Here is a 23944-nt window from a genome sequence, read left to right as displayed (position 1 = left end):
TTAAGAGGGCTTATTACTCCCAGGATGCACTTTATCCCTAAACCCATGCAGAGAGTTCCTATCGGGTCTCAACAAAATAACGTAGCACTTCGGGGCAAAGATGCAGCCTAGGAGCCCTGCACTGGAGGCCAAGATGGAGAAGACCTCCACAGCCACCATGACCTTCCCCTTGGTGCTGTGATAGACAGGGAGGAAGGTGACCCAGACGCTACAGAAAACCACCATACTGAATGTCAGGAACTTGGCCTCATTGAATGTGTCGGGCAGGTTCCTGGCTAGGAAAGCTACAGTAAAGCTGCCCAGGGCCAAGGAGCCCAGGTATCCCAGGACACAGTAGAAGGCAGTGGCTGAGCCCTTGTTGCACACAATGATGATGTGTGCATATTCAGCGTGTACATCTGTGTCGATGAAAGGAGGAGAGGTCCCCAGCCATATTCCACAAAGGGTCAGTTGGATGAGGGAGCAGATGGGAATGACAGCGTTAGGCGCCCCTGACACCAGCAAATGCCGAATTCTTCTCCCTGGAGCAGTGATCTTGAAAGCCAGAACCACAGTAATAGTTTTGGCCAAGACAGTGGAGACAGCCACGGTGAACACCATCCCAAATGTAGTCTGCTGGAGGATGCAGGTGGCCGTGTTGGGACGTCCAATGAAGAGTAAGGAGCAGAGAAAACAGAAGGTGAGGGAGATGAGGAGGACGTAGCTGAGAACCCGGTTATTGGCCTTGACGATGGGAGTGTCTCGGTGCTTCACGAAGATGCCCAAAGCAAGCACTGTGAGGACAGAGAAGCCCAGAGCTGTGCAGGCCAGGGACTTCCCCAAGGGGTCTTCATAACCAAGAAAGGTCACAGCTTTCTGGAGGCATTGGTTTCGCTCCACATTAGCGTACTGATGATCTGCACACTTCATACACTGATCCAAGTCTAGGGAAAACCCAAATTGTCATCAGTCCTGCATCAGTATTTTTCTCTTATTCACAGGCCACCATCTCTCAGTTCATTTTCTAATTGAACCAAACTGCCTTCTTTTGTTTCTCTTGGCCCAAAATAAAGAATGTTATCTGGGAAATTATTCCAAATCAATTCTGCCCATTTTCCTGAACATGCAGTAAACAATGTTGTTATTTCTTCTCCTTATTTTCAAGCATTTGGCATTTCAGTGAGAACAGGCTTTTATTCTCACAGAATACTAACAGGCCCACCCAGAGGACAAAACTAATTACAATTATGAAGTCAGTTGACTTGGTATAATCATTCAAAGAACAAGCAGTTATTGAGAAACTGCTGTGAGTTTGATAATCTAATGTATTGTGTGAAAACATGAATACACCACAAAAGATCATGAAAAATGGATTTAAAATAAATGTATGTTCATTTTTGTACCTTAACCACATAGAGAGCCATGCATTACCCTACTGTATGAATTTCCATGTAGTTTTTGAATATCCAGGTACATATGACAATACTTCATATCAGCTATCGTAGGCATTCCCACCTTTTAACCAGTTGTTATTTCCAACACAAAATATATTGGAATTTGAATTGCATTTGCATTGAGTCAGCAGATCAAATTAACACTGACTACTCTCTAGCCACGAAAGTATCTCATCACTTATGTCAGATTTTACTTTCTAAGTATTTTAAATTTTACTTAGAGTCTCTGAAAGCTTACAGTAGGTTTATTCCTAGGTACAAGTAATAAGGTATAGTAAATGTCATGTTCTAAAATTTCTTTTCAAAATGGCATAATGTTGGGATTTAGAAATAGGATTTTCGATATTAAGTTGTACTCAGGCTCTACTGCATTCAGCTTTTCATTAATTTACCTGGGTTTTATACTATACAGCATATCATATGAAATACCTGTTTTATTTTTTAAGTTCTGATAATTTTCAAAATTTCTTTATTCTGAAAATTATATAGGCAGGGTCTGCAGAATACTGTCTAGTAAAAATGCTCATATTGAGCATTATTATCTTCTATTTGCTTCTACTGTTGAGGCACAAAATGTGATTTGTGTTTTATGGTGCTGTCAACAGCCTTACAAGATTAAAATATTTCAGGCATTTTCCTAGTGAAGACTTATTTTCAAAGAAGTATTAAAATTTTGCTAATTTCCTGGGACTGCATTGTGCCATAGCCCACCTGCTGCAACACCAGCATCCCTTATGGGCAGCAGTTTGAGTGTCAGGAGTTCCATTTCTCATCCAGCTCCCTGCTACTATGCCCAGGAAAGCAGTAGAATACATTCCACGTGCTTGGGCCACTACTCCGACGTTGGAGACCTAGAAGAAACTCCTGCCTTTGGCATGGTCCATCCTTGGCCATTGTGGGCATTTGGGGAGTTTACTAGTGGATGGAAGATCTCTCTCTGTCTCTCCCTCACTTTCTGTAATGCTTTCAAATAAAAATTTCATTAGACACCTATTTGTAATACCAGTGCTAGGATTTCATCTTTTTCTGGTGCCAAAATCAGCCTATTTCTTAATGCCATTTTCCATGGCCTTTCTTAAAGAACCTTGCATTTTGCATATAATAAAAGTTGAATTTCATTACCTTAGCCTACAATAATTGAGATTGTTTTTACATTACTTTCCAGAAACCATTGCTGTGAATTACCTGTAAATCTGATTTTGCCATGAAATAAAATTCTGAAAAAAAATCTCCATTTGGGATAGGAGTTAATTGAGCTAAGAAGGCCAGAGGCCTGTAAAGTGCTATCCTAGTGATGGAATTTCCAAGTGTGGGCAGGAGAACTTAGCTGTTCTCATAAATTGAATGAGTTCACTCTTTTTTCCTAGTCTATGAAAGAGTTCTAGAAAATGAGTGTGACTGAGCCATGGCTAGTGTTCACCCGTGAATTTATTGGTCCCCATAAGAATAATGGGAAGGGATTAATCTATGGATTCAGCTTTGAAAAATGCAACCAGTCATCATATATCTCATCAAAAATGGATTTCATTGACTTAGTTTCAAATTTTCTTTTCCACAAAGATTTTGTTTTATTTTTTTTAATTTTTATTTTAATTTAAATTTTTTTATATGACAGATAGAGTTAGACAGTGAGAGAGAGACAGAGAGAGAGGTCTTCTTTCCATTGGTTCATCCCCTAAATGGTCACTAAGGCCGGAGCTATGCCGATCTGAAGCCAGGAGCCAGGTGCAGGGGCCCAAGCACTTGGGTCATTCTGCACTGCCTTCCCAGGGCACAGCAGAGAGCTGGACTGGAAGAAGAGCAAACGGGACTAGACCCTGGCACCCATATGGGATGCCGGTGCCGCAGGCAGAGGATTAATCAAGTGACACACGGCGCCGGCTCCCACCACAAACATTCTGAGATCACTCAGATGTGGGCTCGAGAGATTTTTGATTTCTTTTATCCTGCCATTTCCAATAATCCTAACAGAATTTCTTCCTCCCTTCATTTATTTGATATAACACCAGTGCTACTGTTTCTGTGAAAGTCCATGATGGCCTTAGCAGAATGTGCACTCAGTTACTTATTTCATTTCATCAGTCTCTGTGCAACCTTCACTGGACTGCTGTGATACCTCACTGAGTTCATCTCATTGTATGCTGTCTGTCCTACTCAACTGCGAGTTTTAGGAGTCAGGGAGAAACACATATCCACAGAGGGAATTCTGTATAATCATTAGCCTTTGTGTTGAAGATCTACCAATTTCTTAATCCAGACACAAGCTTTCTGAACACATGCTCTATGTGAAGAAGAAAGCTAAACACTGGGAAATTAGGGGTGTCTTCAATGTGATACAAATGTAGCTTCACAAAGAATGGGAATTTGATATCAATAGTATAATGTATCCAAATAAGACCAGTGTTTGCTAATAATAATTGATAGAATTAAAAAGGAGAGAACGATCCAACATGGGAAGCAGGATACCCAGCAGACTCATAGAATGGCAAATGTACTAAACAGCACTCTGATCTCAGAATCAGCCCTTAAAGCATTCAATCTGGCTAAAAAGCCCATGAGAGTTTCTCAGGCATGGAAAGCCAAGACACTGTGGACAAAAATGACCTAAATGAAAGATCACTGTGAGTGAGATCCCAGTGGAAAGAACAGGCCATCAAAGAAGGAGGTACCTTTCTCTGAAGAGGGGAGAGAACTTCCACTTTGATTGTGGCCTTGTCTAAATAAGGTCAGAGTTTGAACTCAAGAGGCTTCCATAGCCTTGGCAGCTCCTGACAAGAGCCTTGGGTGGTTACTGAAGTCATAAATAAAAGTGTCAATTGTTAAATCAACAACAGGAGTCACTGTGCACTTACTTCCCATGTAGGATCTCTGTCCTTAAATCCTTGTACTATGTGAATTAACAGTAAAACTAGTCTCCGAACAGTACTTTATACTTTGTGTGCCTGTGTGGGTGCAAACTGTTGAAATCTTTACTTAGTATATACTAAGTTGATCTTCTGTATATAAAGATAATTAAAAATGAATCTTAATGAAGAATGAGATGCGAGAGGGAGTAGGAGATGGGATGGTTTGTGGGTGGGAGGGTGGTTGTGGGGGGGGGGGAAACTGCTATAATCCAAAAGTTGTACTTTCAAAATTTATAATTATCAAATAAAAGTTTTCCAAAAAATAGTATAATGTGTCAACTTGCCTGATAGAAATGAAACTTTGATAACGTGAGGTACTGAAAAGGGATTTCTTTAGACAATAGTGTGTACAGTATATCTCCCACAGTGAATCAAATAATGTAGTTCAAAGAACTAATACTGTTTTTTTTTCAAGGAAATATTAGTTACAATTAAATTACTGAAGGAAGGAAGAAGAATTTCTCGGTAGTCCTTTATGAGGTCCTTAGTTTGTCTTTGGAAGGACGTTGAAAAATATAAAAGAGATGGAAGAAGTCTCTCCAGAAGGCACACATTACCTGTGTCATTGGAAATCTCATTCTCTGGGCAGGGGGTACAGTCAAAACAACAGGAAGCTTTTCCCTCCTGAGGGGATTTCCGGAATCCAGGATTACAACTCTCACTGCATACAGAGTGAGGAATCTGAAGAAAATTAGATGTGTGTTTTTAGTCAGTCTTTGACCTACTCCCATGATCATCAAAGTAGTGTTTTTTAGTGTTCTACTATTAATATACCCACATGCATAAACACTATTAAATTATTGGATGTGATATTAATTTTATAAGGTCCAATATAAGAACATTGAAAAACTATCTAAATTGCTCATTATCTCTTCTTCATCCAATCAGTAAATAAGAATATATGTTAAACTGGAAGTGGTTTGTTACATCTTCATATATGACCATTAATGAATCATGCGAGTCATTAAAATTAACATTATATTTTGTCTTTTATATGTAGAACAAAGCATTATGATTAGGTCTAACATACCTGTGTAATTCCTGTGGCCCACTCTATCATATCCTTTGTTAAGGACAATTGACAGTCTTTTGGAAGATACGGTGAGAAGTGTCCTACTTTGACCTTATAGCCAAGACCCTCTGGAAAATTCCAAAAGTTGAGAATGTCATACTCTGCGTCCAGTTTTCTTTTCTGATCCATATTCACTTGGTCTCCAGCAGGATTGTTGAATTGGATATTTTTCAGAAAGGGGTGCAGCTAAAAGAAAGGGGTTCACCATTCTATGAGGAATTGTGCTTCATTGTTGAGACAGTGAGCTTGAATTACTGTTTACTTTTCATTGTTAAAGCTTTATTACAAAGTTGAAATTAATCATGCAATGAAACAGAAACAAAAGAGAAGCCACTATGGAGTACTGAGTATCATAATGTTTATAAAGTATCACTCAATTTAAGAATAAACACACAAAAAAAGACCACGTATTCAGCGATCATGGGAATCCAGCAGAAATCAAGTCTAGAGTGATGTCTACACACATTCATTTCATTACTGGTTAATTCCAGACTACAATCTGTAAGATGATGTTATTGGTACCTAAAGTGGTTGCAGAATTCAAAGAGATCATTGACATAAAGTATGCATTATTGTTTTCAGAAGCATGTTTACACTTAAAGAAATTGGTCTGTTTTCATGGAATAACTTCATGATAAATAGTATTTCTTTTTCTTTGGAGGCATTAGGTAGAATGGATGTTGTCCTTGTAAACACAAAGTTTACATCTTGATTCATGATCACATCCTCTTGCCAGAGGGTATTTTGAAATATATGCCCATTTCTACTCGTGTCTAGATTGTCCTAAGAATGAAACAAGTGCAGAATCTTGTGTGTTCTGGAGAAAATTGCTGTACTGATTTGGTAGGGCAGCTCAGACGCCACTTATGAAATATGCATTAACTTTAGTACTTGACATGCAGTGGAGGAGACCTTACCTGCCAGGGGGCAAAGGTCAGTCCTTGTACATTCCACATTGGTTGCATTTCTACTTGTTGAAGCATCATTTCATGAAGGGTCTGGGCCACAGCATACACAGCATTGTATACATTGTAACTCCCATCAGTCATAGACATGTCCATAATGTTCCTAGGCAGCCAGGCCAAAGATGCATTGAGAGGACAGGTCTCTAATGTTTCATAGTGAGACTCAGAAATCGAGCAATTAAAAGAAGAATTCCACAATTCAGCGAGGTAAAAGTCTTCTGGATATTTGGAAGGGGTAGCTGTCTCGATAAAATTTTTGAATCCAGAAATCTCCTCATGGTGATGTGAAAAAATCAGAGTCCCGTGGAAAGTGTCAAGTAAGAAATTGTTCTTTTCAGTATTGATAACCCATTGTGAGGTTGTGATCCAGACTTTCCATATAATTGAATCTTGGTCAATACTAATAGTGAAACCGAGTAGAAAATCAGCATCACCATAAATGATCACCACATCAGCTGATGATTGCCTGATCTGGCGATGATATGACCAAGCTTTTGTGAAGTATGACACTGTAGTGACTGGGACCATTTCCAGAAAGGCTACACATACTCTGTTCCTTTCCATGGCTTCTGTAACGTCTGAGAGAAACTGAATTCCATCGTGGTCATCTGAGATGACCAGTCCCACCCAGGTCCAGCTAAAATGAAGTATCAAGGAGATCATGCCAAGAGCCAGAGATGTATCCTTGGGGGCCATCTGATATAGAGAAAGAGACTGACTATTGTCACTCAGAATAGGATCAAAAGGCCCAAAGGTAAGCTATAGAAAACGGAAAATTGGAAGCAATATGAGGCAGAGCATTTCTCTACATGAGATTTCAGGGTTTGCAGTGTTGCATAGCTACATAAGCCGCTGCTAATGATGCTGGCGGAATCTTGGTTGGGGTTCAAGCTTGTCAACTTCTGAACAGGCTTTCTGCTAATGTCCCTGGAAAGGCAGTGGACGTTAACACTAGTGTTTGGGCCTGTACCACATGTGGAGAGGAGGATAGAATTTGTGCCTCCTAGCTTTGGGCTGGCCCAGATCCGTCTGTTGGGAGCATTTGAGAAGTGAACCAGTGGACTGGAGAATCTCTCTCTCTCTCTCTGTCCCTACATCCCACCATTCTCTTTTGCTCTTCCTGTTAAATAAATAAAAAAATAAATATGTAAACAAACATTTTTAGCCAAAGCACAATCTCATTTTCAAAGGGAGTAAGGCAATGTGTTTTGCATTACCTTCCACTCATGGGAGCTTTCACAAAAATACTTACCAATGTCAGACTTTAGGGAAACGTCTATATCTGCTTTCCTATCTCTCTCATCTTTACTCTGAAACAAAGGAAATGATACTCTAACAGGTATCTGAATACTTACTCTTTGAGATTATACACATTACAAGATGCATATCAAGACTTCCTTCTATGTTTTGAGAAGCCTCATAATGTTACCCAGGAAGATGTGTTTTTATTCCTCCCTGCCCACATACCCTCACCTGTGGAAATTTGTAGAGTCCCAGCAATGTTGCAATCTGTGCACAAGTTGCCCATGATGTTCCTGTAAGTGCTGCTACAGACTTGCTTTGTCTCCTGCAGGTGTAATTTGGTACATACTTGTTCAGTCCTGTCAGCCAAATGAGGGAACTCTTCAATGTCATCCATTGAGTATAAGGGACATTATAGAGATCAAATCCTAGAGACATGTTGGGTAAAAGATAGGGGTTCCTGTTGATCTCTTCAATGGCAAAAACCAAAGCCAGGACATACTGATAGTTCTTGGTCTTTAACCTGTGAAGTAAGCATAGAAATCCTTAAAAGATAAAATAAATTGTTAACTTCAAATTCAATTGAATGTTCACACCTTTTTAGTACTCACTATGTGTTGAAGGAAAATAGGTATCATCCAGTTGGAGGGAATAAATCTTTACATATGTATAGAATATGTTAAATTTTCATTTGCTTTTCAAATATTGTCTCACTGTGTGTGTGTGTGTGTGTGAGTGTATGTATGTGCTGCTTCTGTCTTTATTATCTTCTTCTTCCTCTTGGTTCTTTACTCTTGCTCCTCAGAATTTTTCTTCCTCTTCTCTTCTAATTCTTGAAGTGATATAGTATTTCAGATCACAATTACTATTTCTTACTGGAGACTTTATAATGTATACCATTATGAATGGACCAGCTGACTCTTACTGATTCAGATTGCTTTTCCCAAAGGTACCTGCTTTGTTGCAGCCATCCTGGATTTATTTTGGTTTGCTGTGGCTTGTGCTGCTTTGTATCCTCCATTGAATATTGACTTTTAAGTTTCTCAATAGGTGTTTAGTTTTCATTTATATCTTGTCAGCAAATTAAAGTTAAATTTGGGAATTTCCACCAAATTTAAATTCAGTATTTAACTAAATATTTTTTTCCAATTACATTAGGAAATTATCATATGCTACTTTTTCTCCCATTACCTGTATTTTTTTGCTGCTTTCAAATACATAGTTTATTATTTTATAGCTTTTCTTTTATTTATTAATTTTTCATTCCTTGTTTTATTCCCTCTACTTACATACGAGTTACATTTTTAATTGTTTTCTGCCTTTAAAGAAGGCTACACTGCTTCAATGGATATATTTACTCAACTTCTGAGAGATTCATGTGTCTTAAATTTCATTGTTTTGTCTTGCTACTCACTTGTTTATGTTTTCCAATATTTTATTTTCATATTTAAAAAAATTTCTCATTTTCTCCTCTTACCTAATTTTTATTTTACATCTTCTAAATGCCATAGTGCCAGCCACAGTAGCATCCTTTATATTGTGAAGGTGCTGAAAATATTATCATCCAAGAATAATGAATAAACTTCAGCAAAAAAGGAAGAAATGAAGTTTATGGAATTGGTAAAGCATAATACATAGTTAGGATTTCCTTAATGCTTTGTATTACATAAAAAGAAAATATTAAAAATCTGACCACCAAATAATGTAAAATTTCCTACATTTTGGCCATAAAATTCTAGTATATGATTATTGATTTTAATTTTTAAATATATGTGTATATTTAATTTATACAAGTTTCATATATTTCCTTTATACTATTACAGGAACACAGTGGTACTTCCTCTCACCCTTTCTCCTATCCATGCTTGAACCCTTCCTCTCCCTCCCTCTTATTTTCTCACTCTTAATTTTTACAGTGATCTTTTTTAGTGCACTTAATGCTTGTATATTTAACACTACCCTGAGTAAAAGAGTTCAACAGATAGTATGTAGAGAAAACAAAACAAAGTAAAACAAAATACTGTTCCTTAAAGAAAGACACAAGGTATATAAACTATCACTGATTGTCAAAATATCTGTTTTGCTTTAAAATATTTCAGGTATTGTATTCATTACCTCTCATCAAGGAAAACATATGATATCTGTCTTTTGAGGGATTGGCTTATTTCACTCAGCATAATGGTTTCTAGTTGTGACCATTTTGTTGCAAAAGACAGGATTTCATTTTTTTTTTACAGCTGAGTAGTACTCCATAGTGTGTATATATCATAATATCTTTATCCACTCATCAGTTGATGGACATCTGGGTTGATTCAATAGCTTGGTTATAGTAAATTTTGCTGTGGTGTACATGGAGGTACAGATACCTTTTTCATGTATTGATTTGTTTCAGTTTTGGTAAATTCCCAGGAGTCAGATGGCTGGCTGGATCATATGATATGTCTATATTCATATTTCTGAGGTAACTTCATACTGTCTTCCACAGTAGCTGCACCAGATTACATTTCCACCAACAGTGGATTAGGGTACTTTTTTCTCCACAATCTCACCAGCATTTGTTGTTTGTTGATTTCTGTATGAAAGCCATTGCAACTGAGGTGAGGTAGAACCTCATTGTTTTGATTTGCATTTTCCTGATTGTTAGTGATCCTGAGCATTTTATTCACGTGTCTATTGGCCATTTGGATTTCCTTATTTGACAGATACCTGTTTAAGTCCTTTGCCCATTTCATAACTGGTTAGAAGAACCAGTTTTGATCCAGTGGGCTGGAACACACACATAAACAATGGCTCTTGGAACACCTCAGTCTCCCTGTGGATTGCATGGCCTAACAGGGCAGACTGGTCCCACTTGCACTCCTTGACCCTGAGAGCCCTGGGTGCTGAGACTGAGAAAACACTGTGACCGGGTGAGAGGAGGCCGAGTATAGCTGTGTTCTGGGCAATCACAGAGTGCTGCTCTATACTCTCAGAGCTTCTTAAATGCCTACAGCAGCTCATAGCAGAGGGAACCATGTTCACCGGAAAGTCTGCATGGATCATATGTGCAGTTCATAGGCTGGTGCTGATGAATGTTGAATACACTGGGTGTTAACAGCTGGACATTTCTCAGGTTGGAGGAAAAGTGGCAGTAACTCCAACAGAGGTGACCAGTCCTCTCCATCCAGTTACAAGAAGGGAGCTGCCTCCCAAATTGAGTGTATCCTGGATACTCACCCTATGCTGGCACAATGACCAGAGGTCCTTGGCCACAGCCACTATACACCTCTTGGTATTCCCTGAAAGTGTAGACATTCTACTAAGTCACAGAGGCATAGCTCAAAGATAAAAGCTATCAGAGGCTTGCTCTCTCTTTTCTCTTTTTTTCTCTCTCTTCCTGTCTCTTGAACTCTATTTGTTTCTATCTCTCTCTCTTACTCTCTCCTCCCTCTTTTCTTTCTTGCCCCTCCCCTCCAGTCTGTTGGGTTTCCACCAATAAATTCTTTACCTTAAGAAAAAACCATCAGAGTAAAAAAAAGTTCTACAAATGCCTGGAAATAAATACAGAAATTCAAGCAACAAGAATAGGGAAAACAGTATGACCCCACAAAGGAACTCACAAACTTATTAATGTCAGAACGTGGAGATGAAGAGATTGAGGTAATGCCAGAAATGGAATACAAAAAAATTAATTATAGAATTACTCAAAAGCAATCAGAAGCAAATCCCTGAAAAAAGGAAGCTGTACATGATATGAATAAAAATTTTCCCCACGAAATTGAGATTTTTAGAGAGAAAGCATAATGAAATATTAGAAGCAAATAATTAAAAGGATAAAATAAAAATGCAGTGGAAAACCTTAAGAACAGAAGAAGAAATTAGAAAACTTAAAAATAATAATGTTGGAGATCTGTGGGATAGTATCAAATGACCCAATGTACGAGTCTTAGGTGTACCTGAAGTTGTGGAAAGAGAGAAGGGTCTAGAAGGACTATTTAGTGAAATAATTACAGAAAATTTCCCTAATTTGGGGGAAAGAAAAGAATGTTCAAGTACAGGAACCACATAGAGCTCCTGACAGACATGGCCAGAAAAGATCTTCACCATAATATATTGTAGTCAAACTGTCCACAGTAAAGCCTAAGAAAAAATCCTAAAATGTGCATGAAAGAAATATCACGTTACTTTCAGAGGATCTCCAATTGGAGTCACAGCTGACTTCTCATCAGAAAACCTACAGAATTCTCACTTATTAATGAAAGGGAAATCAAGACGTTCCATAACAGAAATTGAGAGAATTCATCACCACTTCTCCAGCCTTACAAAAGATGCTTAAAAATGTGCTACACAGAGAAACAGAAAGAACATCATCACTATGAAATAATGAGAAGGCAGAAGAGGAAACCAAAGTAAACAGTAGGAATATTTATGGAGAAATGGCAGGGCCAAGTCATTACTTATCAACAGTCACCCTGAATATAAATTGCCTCAATTCTCCAGTTAAAAGATACCGGCTGGCTGAATGGATGAAAAAACAAGACCCATCTATTTGCTGCCTACCAGAAACACATCTCATTAACAAAGATACACACAGACTGAAAGTGAAAGATGGCAAAAGATAGTCCATGCTAACAGAAACTAAAAAGAGCTGGAGTTGCCATCCTAATATAAGACAAGGTAGACTTCAACATAAGCTGTTAAAAGAGATGAAGGGGGAGGTTCCAGATGGCAGAATAGGGAGAGAGCTCATGGATAATCCAGGAAAATATAGTTTAATAAAAGTGGAGATAGTGTAGACTCAGGGGAGAGTTAGGGAAAAAATGGCAGAGGAAACTCTTCCGGAGCTAGAGGGCCATGGTGGATCTACTTGGAGGGCATGGGTGCCCACGGCTCAGGAGCCTGGCTGCCTAGAGTCTCCATGCCAGTGCTGGAAAGAGGTGAGATGAAACTGTAGTAGCCTGAGACACTGGTGGAAAAGCAGCAGGAAGAGTCTAGAGGGTTGAGGCTTGAAGCCCTGGGGGGGGGGGGGGGAGAAGTACACCAGCCTAACTAGAGGAGAGAAAAAATAAAAGGGACAGTTTGGACATGATTGTTTCTCTCCACTCACCTTACAAATGCATGCAAGACAATAGAACAGGTACCATTTTGGAAATACGTAACAGTTGTACTAGTTGGGGGCAGCGCCTGCCCTCAGCCAAGCAGAAAAACCTGCCTCTGGTGGGGAATAATAGCAGGAGACTAAGACCTAGTGAATGTGTGGAGCTTATGAATTGGGGCTGTGGAAAAAAAAAAACAACCAAAACTCTGGGTGTCTGGGAGAACTGACGGTGTGTGTGAGACTTTGAGTAGTCCCGGGGGAGACACCACAAGCTCAGGCGGCCCAAGCTACCTGGTGTGAGTCATTGCAGGGAAATCTGAACATACACTGAGGACTGCACAGATCCTTTGTGTGGTCCTTGGGACAGAGCAGGTGAATATTATACCCACTGGGGCTAGCGCTCAGGCACTTATCACCATCAAAGAGAAGAGCTCAGCTGAGTGGAATTACTTCCCTTATGAATAAAAAAAAAAAGAGAGAGATTTACCATGCCAAACCTGGGTGTGTCACCTTTGGCACACCCTTAACCCTGAAGAACTGAACAGAGCTCTCCGGCCACACCCATCACAAGCCTCTAGAGATTCACCAAAAGCAGACAGACGACCTAATCTAGAGTCATAATATAATGATAAAAGCCACCACAGCAGGAAAAAAAAAAGAAACCAAAGACTATCTCCACAATGCCAAACAACAAATGCAAAAACTGAGGAAACAAGAACAAGGAAGACATCATTACACTCCCAAAAGAACATGACACTCCAGTACAAGATTATAAGATAATGAGATAGAAAAAATTGTAAGAAATGGAACTAAAAAAATTTATGATAAGAATATTTAGAAGTAATCCAAAACAAATGCATGAATTACTGAAATCCATGCAGGACGTGGCAGAAAATCTCTCTCATGAAAATGAAATCTTAAGGAGGAATCAAAATGAAATGAAGATTTAGTAGTTTATGAAATTGAGTTATTGAAGAGAAATCAAAATGGAATGAAGAATTCAATAGAACAAATAAAAAACACATTTGAGAGCCTTCAAAACAGAATCATTGAGGCAGAAGAGAGAATACGGGACTTAGAAGACAAAGCACAGGAAAGTATACAGTCAAACCAAAGAAAAGAAGTGGAAATTAGAAATCTAAAAGATATTGTTGGGAATCTACAGGATAATATTTAAAAAACCAACATTCGGATTCTAGGAGTTCCTGAAGGCATGGAGAGAGATAAAGGATTAGAAGGCTTTTTTACTGAGATACTGGCAGAAAACTTCCCGGGTTTGGAGAAGGACAGAGACATCCTAGTACAGGAGGTTCATAGAACCCCTAGTAAACATGACCAAAAGAGATCCTCACCATGACACATTGGAATCAAACTCACCACAGTGAAACATAAAGAAAAGATCCTAAAATGTGCAAGAGAGAAACGTCAGATTACTCTCAGGGGATCTCCAATTAGACTCACAGCAGACTTCTCATCAGAAACCCTACATGCTAGGAGGGAATGGTGAGACATCGCCCAAGTACTAAGAGAAAAAAACTGTCAGCCAGAATATTATATCCTGCAAAGCTCTCATTTGTGAATGAAAGTAAAATAAAGACCTTTCATAGCAAACAGAAATTGAAAGAATTTGTTGCCACTTGTCCAGCCCTGCAAAAGATGCTTAAAGATGTGCAACAACAGAAACACAGAAACATAGCCATCAATATGAAAGAAGGTAAAGGAAGAAAACCTCCCAGTAAAAGATCACAGGAAGTTCAAAGTATATATATTAGAAATAACTAGAAAAATGGCAGGGCAAAGTCACTGCTTATCAATAGTCACATTGAAGGAAAATGGCCTCAACTCTACAATTAAAAGACACAGACTGGCTGAATGGATTAAAAAACAAAACCCATCTATTTGCTGCTTACAAGAAACACATCTTTCCAACAAAGATGCATGCAGCCTGAAAGGGAAAGGTTGGAAAAAGATATTCCATGCCAACAGAAACCACAAAAGAGCTGGCGTAGCCATCTTAATATCAGACAAAATAAACTTTAACACAAAAACTGTTAAGAGAGACAAAGAGGGGCACTATTTAATGATTAAGGGATCAATTAAACAGGAAGATGTAACTATTATAAACGTATATGCACCTAATTATAGGACACTGGGTTATTAAAAAGATATGTTAAGGAACTTAAAGGGAGACTTAGACTCCAATACAATAGTATTGGGAGACTTCAGTACTCCACTTTCAGCAATAGACAGATCAACTATACAGAAGATCAACATGGAAACAGCAGATTTAATCGACTATAGATCTAACAGATATCTACAGTACTTTTCACCCTACACTTGAAGAATACACATACTTCTCAGCATACCTGGAACTTACTCTAGAATTGACCACCTACTAGGTCATAAAGCAAGTCTCAGCAAATTCAAAAGAATTGATATCATACAATGCAACTTCTCAGACCACAATGGAATGAAGCTGGAAATTAACAACTCAGGAATCCCTAGAGCATATGTAAACACCTGGAGACTGAACAACATGCTCCTCAATGAACAGTGGGTCATAGAAGAAATCAAAAGTGAAATCAAAAACTTTTTGGAAGCAAGTGAAGATAACAAAACAACATATCAAAATGTATGGGCTACAGAAAAGCAGTGTTAAGAGGAAAGTTTATAGCAATAGGTGTCTACATGAGGAAATTGGAAAGGCACCAAACAAATGATCTATCAATGCATCTCAAGGGTCTAGAAAAACTGCATCAAACCAGACCCAAAACTAGTAGGAGAGGAGAAATAATTAAAATTAGCAAAGAAATCAACAGAATTGAATAAAAAAAAACATTACAAAAGATCAGCCAAACAAAGAGCTAGTTGCTTGAAAAAATAAACAAAATTGACACACTAAATAAAAAAAAAGGAGAGAGAAGTCCCAAATCAACAAAATCAGAGATAAAAAACAGAATGTAACACCAGACACCACAGAAATAAAAAAGAGTCATCAAAATTACTACAGAGAGCTGTATGCCAGCAAACAGGGAAATCTATCAGAAATGGACAGATTCTTGGACACATACAACCTAACTAAATTGAACCAGGAAGACATAGAAAACCTAAACAGACCCATAACTGAGACAGAAATTGAAACAGTCATAAAGGCCCTCCCAACAAAGAAAAGCCCAGGACCAGATGGATTCACTGCTGAATTCCACCAGACATTTAAAGAAGAACTAACTCCAATTCTTCTCAAACTATTCAGAACAATCAAAAAAGAGGGAATCCTCCCAAATTCTTTCTATGAAGCCAGCATCACCTTAATTCCTAAGCCAGAAAAAGATGCAGCATTGAAAGAGAATTACAGACCAATATCCCTGATGAACATAGATGCAAAAATCCTCAATAAAATTCTGGCCAATAGAATGCAACAACACATCAGAAAGATCATCCACCCAGACCAAGTGGGATTTATCCCTGGTATGAAGGGATGGTTCAGTGTTCACAAAACAATCAATGTGATACACCACATTAATAGAATGCAGAGGAAAAACCATATGATTCTCTCAATAGACGCAGAGAAAGCATTTGATAAAATACAACACCCTTTCATGATGAAAACTCTAAGCAAACTGGGTATGGAATTGGCCGTAGACATTTGGAATGATTTCTGGTGTTTCTATTCTGTTCTATTGGTCTATCCATCTGTTTCTGTACCATTACCATGCTGTTTTGATTACAACTGCCCTGTAGTATGTCCTGAAATCTGGTATTGTGATGTCTCCGGCTTTATTTTTGTTGCACAAGATTGCTTTAGCTATTCGAGGTCTCCTGTGTCTCCATATGAATTTCAGCATCATTTTTTCCAGATCTGAGAAGAATGTCTTCGGTATCTTGATTGGTATTGCATTGAATCTATAAATCTCTTTTGGGAGAATAGACATTTTGATGATATTGATTCTTCCAATTCATGAGCATGGAAGATTTCTCCATTTTTTGGTATCCTCTTCCATTGTCTTTTAGATTTTGTAATTCTCGTTGTAGAGATATTTAACGTCCTTGATTAAGTTTATTCCAAGGTATTTGATTGTTTTTGTAGCTATTGTGAATGGGATTGATCTTAGAAGTTCTTCCTCAGCTTTGGCATTGCCTGTGTATACAAAGGCTGTTGATTTTTGTGCATTGATTTTATATCCTGGTGCTTTGCCAAACTCTTCTATGAGTTCAATAGTCTCTTAGCAGAGTTCTTTGGGTCCCCTAAATACAGAATCATAACCCATTGCCTGTGATGCTGGCTTCCATTTGCATACTGGTTGGAGTTCTTTCTCCACCATTTCTGAAACAGCTCCCTGGTAATATGCTGGGAAAAACAGCAGAAGATGGCACAAGTACTTGGGCCACTGCACCCACATGGGAGACCCACATGGGAGTCCCGGATGGAGTTCCATGTTTAGGGTTTTATTTTATTTTATTTTATTTATTTATTTTTTTTTAATTTTTGACAGGCAGAGTGGACAGTGAGAGAGAGAGAGAGACAGAGAGAAAAGTCTTCCTTTGCCGTTGGTTCACCCTCCAATGGCCGCCGCGGTAGCGCGCTGCGGCCGGCGCACCGCGCTGTTCCGATGGCAGGAGCCAGGTGCTTCTCCTGGTCTCCCATGGGGTGCAGAGCCCAAACACTTGGGCCATCCTCCACTACACTCCCTGGCCACAGCAGAGAGCTGGCCTGGAAGAGGGGCAACCGGGACAGGATCGGTGCCCCGACCGGGACTAGAACCCGGTGTGCCGGCGCCGCAACGCGGAGGATTAGCCTGTTGAGCCACGGCGCCGGCCCATGTTTAGGGGTTTAACTTGTGCCTGCCTCAGGCATTGTGCTCATTTGGGGAGTGAACCAGCGGATAGAAGATCTCTCTCTCTCTCTTTCTCTCTCTCTCTCTCTTTCCCTCTTTCGGTATGTGTGTGTGTGTTTGTATCTCCCTCTCTGTAACTCTTTTATATAAATGTCCCTCTCTGTAACTCTTTTAAATAAATGAATGAATTAATAAATAAATATTTTTAAAAACTTTTCTTTAGTAAATATAAATTTCCAAAGTACAGGTTATGGATTACAATGGCTTTTTCTTCCCCATAACTTCCCTCCCACCTGCAACCCTCCCAACTCCTGCTCCCTCTCCCATTCCATTCACATCAAGATTCATTTTCAATTATCTTTATATACAGAAGATCAATTTAGTATATATTAAGTAAAGATTTCATCAGTTTGCACCCACACAGAACATAAAGTGTAAAATACTGTTTGAGTACTAGTTATAGTATTAATTCACATTGGACAACACATTAAGGACAGAGCTCCCACATGAGAAGTAAGTACACAGTGACTCCTGTTGTTGACTTAACTAATTGACACTCTTGTTTATGGCATCAGTAATCTCCCTAGGCTCTAGTCATGAGTTGCCAAGGCTATGGAAGCCTTTTGAGTTCACCAACTCTGATCTTATTTAGACAAGGTCATAGTCAAAGTGGAAGTTCTCTCCTCCCTTCAGAGAAAGGTACCTCCTTCTTTGATGGCCCCGTTCTTTCGACTGGGATCTCACTTGCAGAGCTCTTTCTTTTATGTTTTTTTTTTTTCCCCAGAGTGTCTTGGCTTTCCATGCCTACAATACTCTCATGGGCTCTTCAGCCAGATCTGAATGCCTTAAGGGCTAATTCTGAGGCCAGAGTGCTGTTTAGGACATCTGCCATCTATGATTCTGCTGTGTATCCTGCTTCCCATGTTGGATCTTTCTCTCCCTTTTTGATTCTATCAGTAAGTATTAGCAGACAGTAGTCTTGTTTGTGTGATCCCTTTGACTCTTAGACCTATCAGAGTGATCAATTGTGAACTGAAGATGATCTCTTTAACTAGTGAGATGGCACTGGTACATGCCACCTTGATGGGATTGTATTAGAATCCCCTGGCACATTTCTAACTCCACCATTTGGGGCAAGTCCGATTGAGCATGTCCCAAATTGTACGTAAATAAATCTTTAAAACTTATTCTCACATTTAATGTTCTTAAATTTCTGCTAGGAGAATTATGATCTCTTGAAATATGTAAACCTTTTTGACAAAATGTAGCTCATATTTCTGATTGATATAATGGTTTAAGAGGAGGAGATCTTAAAGTTTTTTAAATGCAGCTGAAGCAAAACCCTTTTCATATTTGTCAGAGAGTTATCTAAGTTGATGGATATATTAAAGAGCTTGATTTCATCATTCTACAGTATTAACAAGTATCAAAATAACATATTCTATCCAATAAATATATAAATGTATGTAATGTCAATCATAAAAGTAAGTTCAAAAAACCTAAAAACTTCAGGGATAAGCGTGATGTTACTGATACATAAAGCAGTGATTAACAATAATGGGTTGCTGAAGGACAAGTGAAGAAGATCACCCCCACACGAAGACTACTCTCCACAGGAATATTTCTCTGGTAGCTTAGGGATCTGCAAGGAGAGAAGGCCTATACTTCCAGGAATGGAGAGTCCCTACCTGCACTTCTGGGGAAGAAAAGTCCTGTCAAGGTCCCCGCAGGTGCCTAAAGTTAAACCAAAGAGGATCAGAGCTGCCTCAACCTTTAACCCCCACGCCCTGTATCTATAAAAGGAGCCCTCCCAACCTCTGATGCACGACTTCCCTGGCCCCCGCTCTGTTGGGACGGTGGAACCTTAGCAGGAGAGGAATCCCAATAAAAGCTTGTGAATTAATTGATTTGTCTGCCTGGGAAGATTTGTTATGTGCTGGACACCTTGCATTCTCCACTGCCAGAGAGATGTGTTTTTACCAACACTATGGTCCACATTCTTGAGGAGTTGTGATCTCCACTGGGTGTTGTGGAACCAGCAGGCTTAAAGGATCTTGGTTAAGAACATTCCCATTCAAATCAGGGTCAACAGAGTGATTTTTGTTAGCACCCGAAATGTTCTGTGGCTATCTAGAAACTAAAATTTATGTATACAATAACATAGCCGGTGATAGTGCTGAATCCTAACCACTAGACTACCAGGGAGCAGGCATGGAAAGCCAAGACACTCAGGCAAAAAAAATAAATGACCTAAATGAAAGATCTCTGTGAGTGAGATCCCAGTGGAAAGAACAGGTCATCAAAGAAAGAGGTACCTTTCTCTGAAGGGAGGAGAGAACTTCCACTTTGACTAAGGCCTTCTCTAAATAAGATCAGAGTTGGTGAACTCAAAAGGCTTCCATAGCCTTAGCAACTCATGACTAGAGCCTAGGGAGATTACTGATGCCATAAACAAGAGTGTCAATTAGTTAAGTCAACAACAGGAGTCACTGTGTACTTACTCCTCATGTAGGATCTCTGTCCTAAATGTGCTGTACATTGTGATTTAATGCTATAACTAGTACTCAAACAATATGTTACACTTTGTGTTTCTGTGTGGGTGCAAAAAGTTAAAATCTTTACTTAATATATGCTACATTGATCTTCTGTATATAAAGATAATTGAAAATGAATCTTGATGTGAATGGAAGGGTGAGGGAGTGGGAGAGGGGAGGGTTGCGGGTGGGAGGGAAGTTATGGGGGGGGGGGAAGCCAATGTATCCATAACCTGTATTTTGTTAATTTATATTCATTAAATAAAAGTTAAAAAAATAATATAGCAGGTGAAAAGAAAGCATCAGGTAATAGTATTTTGTAAAGGATAGGACTATTTATGTGGGACATACAAGAGAAAATGCAGAGGTTTGTTCCAATCATAACAAACTATGGACTAAATATATGAGTTCTTAATGTGGTATAGATAACATATTATTGGGAAATACATATTGAGTGTAGGAAAAGAGTTAAGAAAACTTGTTTTGACTTATGGAAAAAACCACAAATCTACTTAGCAACATAAAAAACATTAAGTATAATATTTCTATGCCAAAAATGTTCCCAAAGTTAACACACTCAAAATAAAAGTCCTATTGTGTGCTTTGGCAGCAGTTAAGTAACCTTTTGGGAGATCCACATCCTGTATTAAAGTGCCTGGTTCAAGTTCCATTTCCTCTACTTGTGTTCCTGCTTCCTGCAAATGTGCACCCTGGCATGTAGCAGGTGATGAATAAATTTCTTGGGTCATTGACACTCATAGGACAGTCTTATTGAGTTCCAGTCTGTTGTAGATATTTGGGTAGAGAACCAGCAGAAGTGAGATCACTCTCTGTCTATATTTCAAATAAAACTAAAAAGAATAAAAATTTTAAGGAGAGTTTGTTTTTAAACCAATATGGCCAAAATCACATAGGAGGTTTTTTAGAATCATGAGAAGTTTAGGAAATTAGTGAAAAAAACTTCATAAAGGTAAGAAGACAGTGATTTTTTTAGAAACAGTAATTACAATTATTTATTAAGTAGACTATTTTAACCACAGTGGTAATGGCGCCAGAATATATGAATACATCAGAAGGAAAGAATATAAAATAGACAAGCGACTTGGTTAGACATACAGTGTTTCATTAATCAGAAATGTGGTACTGGCAATCAGTAGAGAAATGAATTATCCAATTAACAGTGAAATGAAACCATAGTGAAATATAATAGTGTTGATATATTCATATTTGCTGCAAAGTAAACTCCAGAAACTTTAGGAAGTTTATGAAGAAAAATAAAGTATTGGCTTAGCACATGTGTGTTTCTAAAATTGTACATTGAGGATGCATGGAAAAAATAAAAGTGAGAAAAAAATCATTCGATGCTACTCTACATAAATGTTCACATTTGTATTAACCTTAGACATGCTATTCTGAAAAATACTCCAAACAAGCAACAACCCAGTAAAATGTTTTTTTTTCAAATAGTTGCCAACCAAATATTTCTTACTCTCAATATGTTAAATTGCCCTCAAAATAGTAAAGGTCTATATTAAAGTGGACAAATGGTAAGTACAAATTATTGAAGGATATATTCCTATGATTTATACAAGCAGAGAAACCATTTGAGAGCATTGAATAAGGCCATTTTAAACAGAAATGTAAAGGGCATACTGTCTCGTGCCTGACCAAGAAGAATTTCAATTAGTATGTTTCTGAAAGAGTCTCTGGCACAATATCCAGATCCAGTAGCAAATAAAAGGTCTTCAAAAATATCATGGAAGGTGTTTACTGTGAAAAAATGCATAGATTTCAAAAATTTTTGAGCCAAAGTAACGTAATTCCATATCTCCTTGACCATTTCAATGTATCCTCAAATACACATCCTAGAATGCATACATTTTACTTCCAAGGATACATTTGCTTTAATCAGACTACAAAGCTGTATGTCCTGTGCTCAAAAATCTATCAAATGTCTATATACTTTCTTCCAAAGTATAGTAAAATAGCCTCTTAGGTAATTAGAAATATCCTAAAATTGATGCAAGAATGAAATCACGGAAGCCACACAAGATACAGCATTAGGTAGGTGCTGTCATGGATGAAACAAGCTTTGCCCTGACAGAATTTACTCCTTGTCAAGACTCAAAATTTCCTAAACACTTTGAAAACTAGGTCTAAAAAATAAAAAAAGAAACAAACAAACAAACAAAAAAACTAGGTCTCAGCTTTTGGATTTATGTGGTTGTCATTGCATACTCTACTTCAACACCATTCCTGGTAATGTGTCTTTAATATCTATCACACTTAAGATCTGCATAGTTTCTCAACCTCTTCTGTATCTAAGTGATGCCTGATCATTCTTGTCTTCCTTCAGTAGTAACCCTGTTAGATCAGTTTCCCCAGAATCTCCCCTTCCATCTCTGTCTCCCATTGGCATTTTTCCATCCACTTTCTCCACTCTGCTCCTGGACTATAAATTCCCATTACACCATGCTGTGTGTGGACTGAAGTCCAGAATCATTGCCCCTCTTAAAAAATCATTGCAGTGGTCCTCATGCCTGTGGAGAAGTTCTCATTGAATAAACTCTTTACCATCTCCAACAAGTAGTGTGTATATTTTTAAAATTTAAAACATCTTTGTATATTTAGACCCAACTTCTCTGATTCAACCTCCCCCAAGTTCTGCATGCCTCATGCTGACTAAGAGACAGTAGTCCTCAGCAAACATCAGATTCAAAGTGTGCCCATAAAACCCTTGGAGAACAATTTGCATATACAATTTGGGAAATTATGTAAAGAAATAACATAGGTAAACATAGAGTATTCAGAGAATAAAATAATTTATAAACATGTATACATAAAAAGGAATATTACAAAGATGCACACCATCAATGGCAAAGCAGTGGTCCCAATTACTAAATTTGCCATCCCCATTTCCCAATGTGTCTAGCTAGCATACCAACACTTGTGTTGTGATATTTTGATAAAGTAAGCAATTGTTGCATTCAGTAGCATCCCTTCTCTCAATAGCACAGTTGTCTGCTCAAATCCCCTGAAATTTGGCCTCACCCATTTATTAACTAGCAGTTGACATTGGACCTGTCATTTAAAAGTTCCAAAATATGAATCAGAATCAATTTTGATAGGAGAGATAATATCACATAATATTAATCCCTTATTCCTGGACTAACTAGTGGCTCCAGGTGGCATGTAGCACCCTAGGCATGAAATAGTGATGGAAAATTTATTTGAAAGTGTAACTGACATCTACAGAAAAAAAACTGTCCACAGAGTAATTATGAGTGGTTATTATGCTGAGACATTAGGATTTGTTTATCTCATGAAAGATATGAGATCTTTGACTTTGTGGAAAGAACACTCTGCGTTGTAGACGTAAACTAATGGCAACAAATTTAATTGTCTTCCTCTAGAATATCATTTGATCACATGCAGTAGCGGCTTAGACAGGAGGAGAGATGGGTACGGTGGAATAAGTGAAGTGTCATTTTTCACTTTTCTTCCAGTCCTTACAAATTGAGAGAAAAGGGAAGAAAAATAGAATAACCTCCTTCCCCTTCAACAATGAGAATGTCACAGAATAGTCTTTTCCTTCTTTGCTGGAGAAAACAAGTCAACAGGTAGAGATAAAATAAATTTTGAATGGTTATGATGAGATTAGAGAAGGATAGACAGAGATGCAAAGAGCATTGATCCACAGATTCCCTCAGTATTATCCATCCTGATAAAAGAAAATGAATCAATGAAAAGTCACCTACTGAGTGTAAATTGTTTCCGTAGGCTTGTTGATGTCACTGTCCGTTATAAAAGTATGAAGAGGGAAAAACCCTCCAATGACTGCATCTCCGTCCTTGTATACACTGGATTTCGATGTGAACAT

The 23944-nt window shown here is 38.3% G+C and overlaps 1 protein-coding gene across 1 annotated transcript; it reads right to left on the bottom strand.

Annotated features, from left to right (window-relative positions):
- Window positions 1–23944, bottom strand: LOC133771053 (vomeronasal type-2 receptor 116-like). Its single transcript, XM_062206782.1, has 7 exons — window positions 23823–23944; window positions 7850–8141; window positions 6329–7135; window positions 5370–5597; window positions 4897–5020; window positions 2145–2147; window positions 1–923 (listed from the first exon to the last, which is right to left on the bottom strand). The coding sequence occupies exons 1-7, from the start codon at window positions 23942–23944 to the stop codon at window positions 1–3; spliced, it is 2499 nt and encodes an 832-aa protein (XP_062062766.1).

Source organism: Lepus europaeus, chromosome 12 (genome assembly GCF_033115175.1).
Source record: "Lepus europaeus isolate LE1 chromosome 12, mLepTim1.pri, whole genome shotgun sequence".
Taxonomy (NCBI): domain Eukaryota; kingdom Metazoa; phylum Chordata; class Mammalia; order Lagomorpha; family Leporidae; genus Lepus; species Lepus europaeus.
This window is presented reverse-complemented; position numbering and strand designations above follow the sequence as displayed.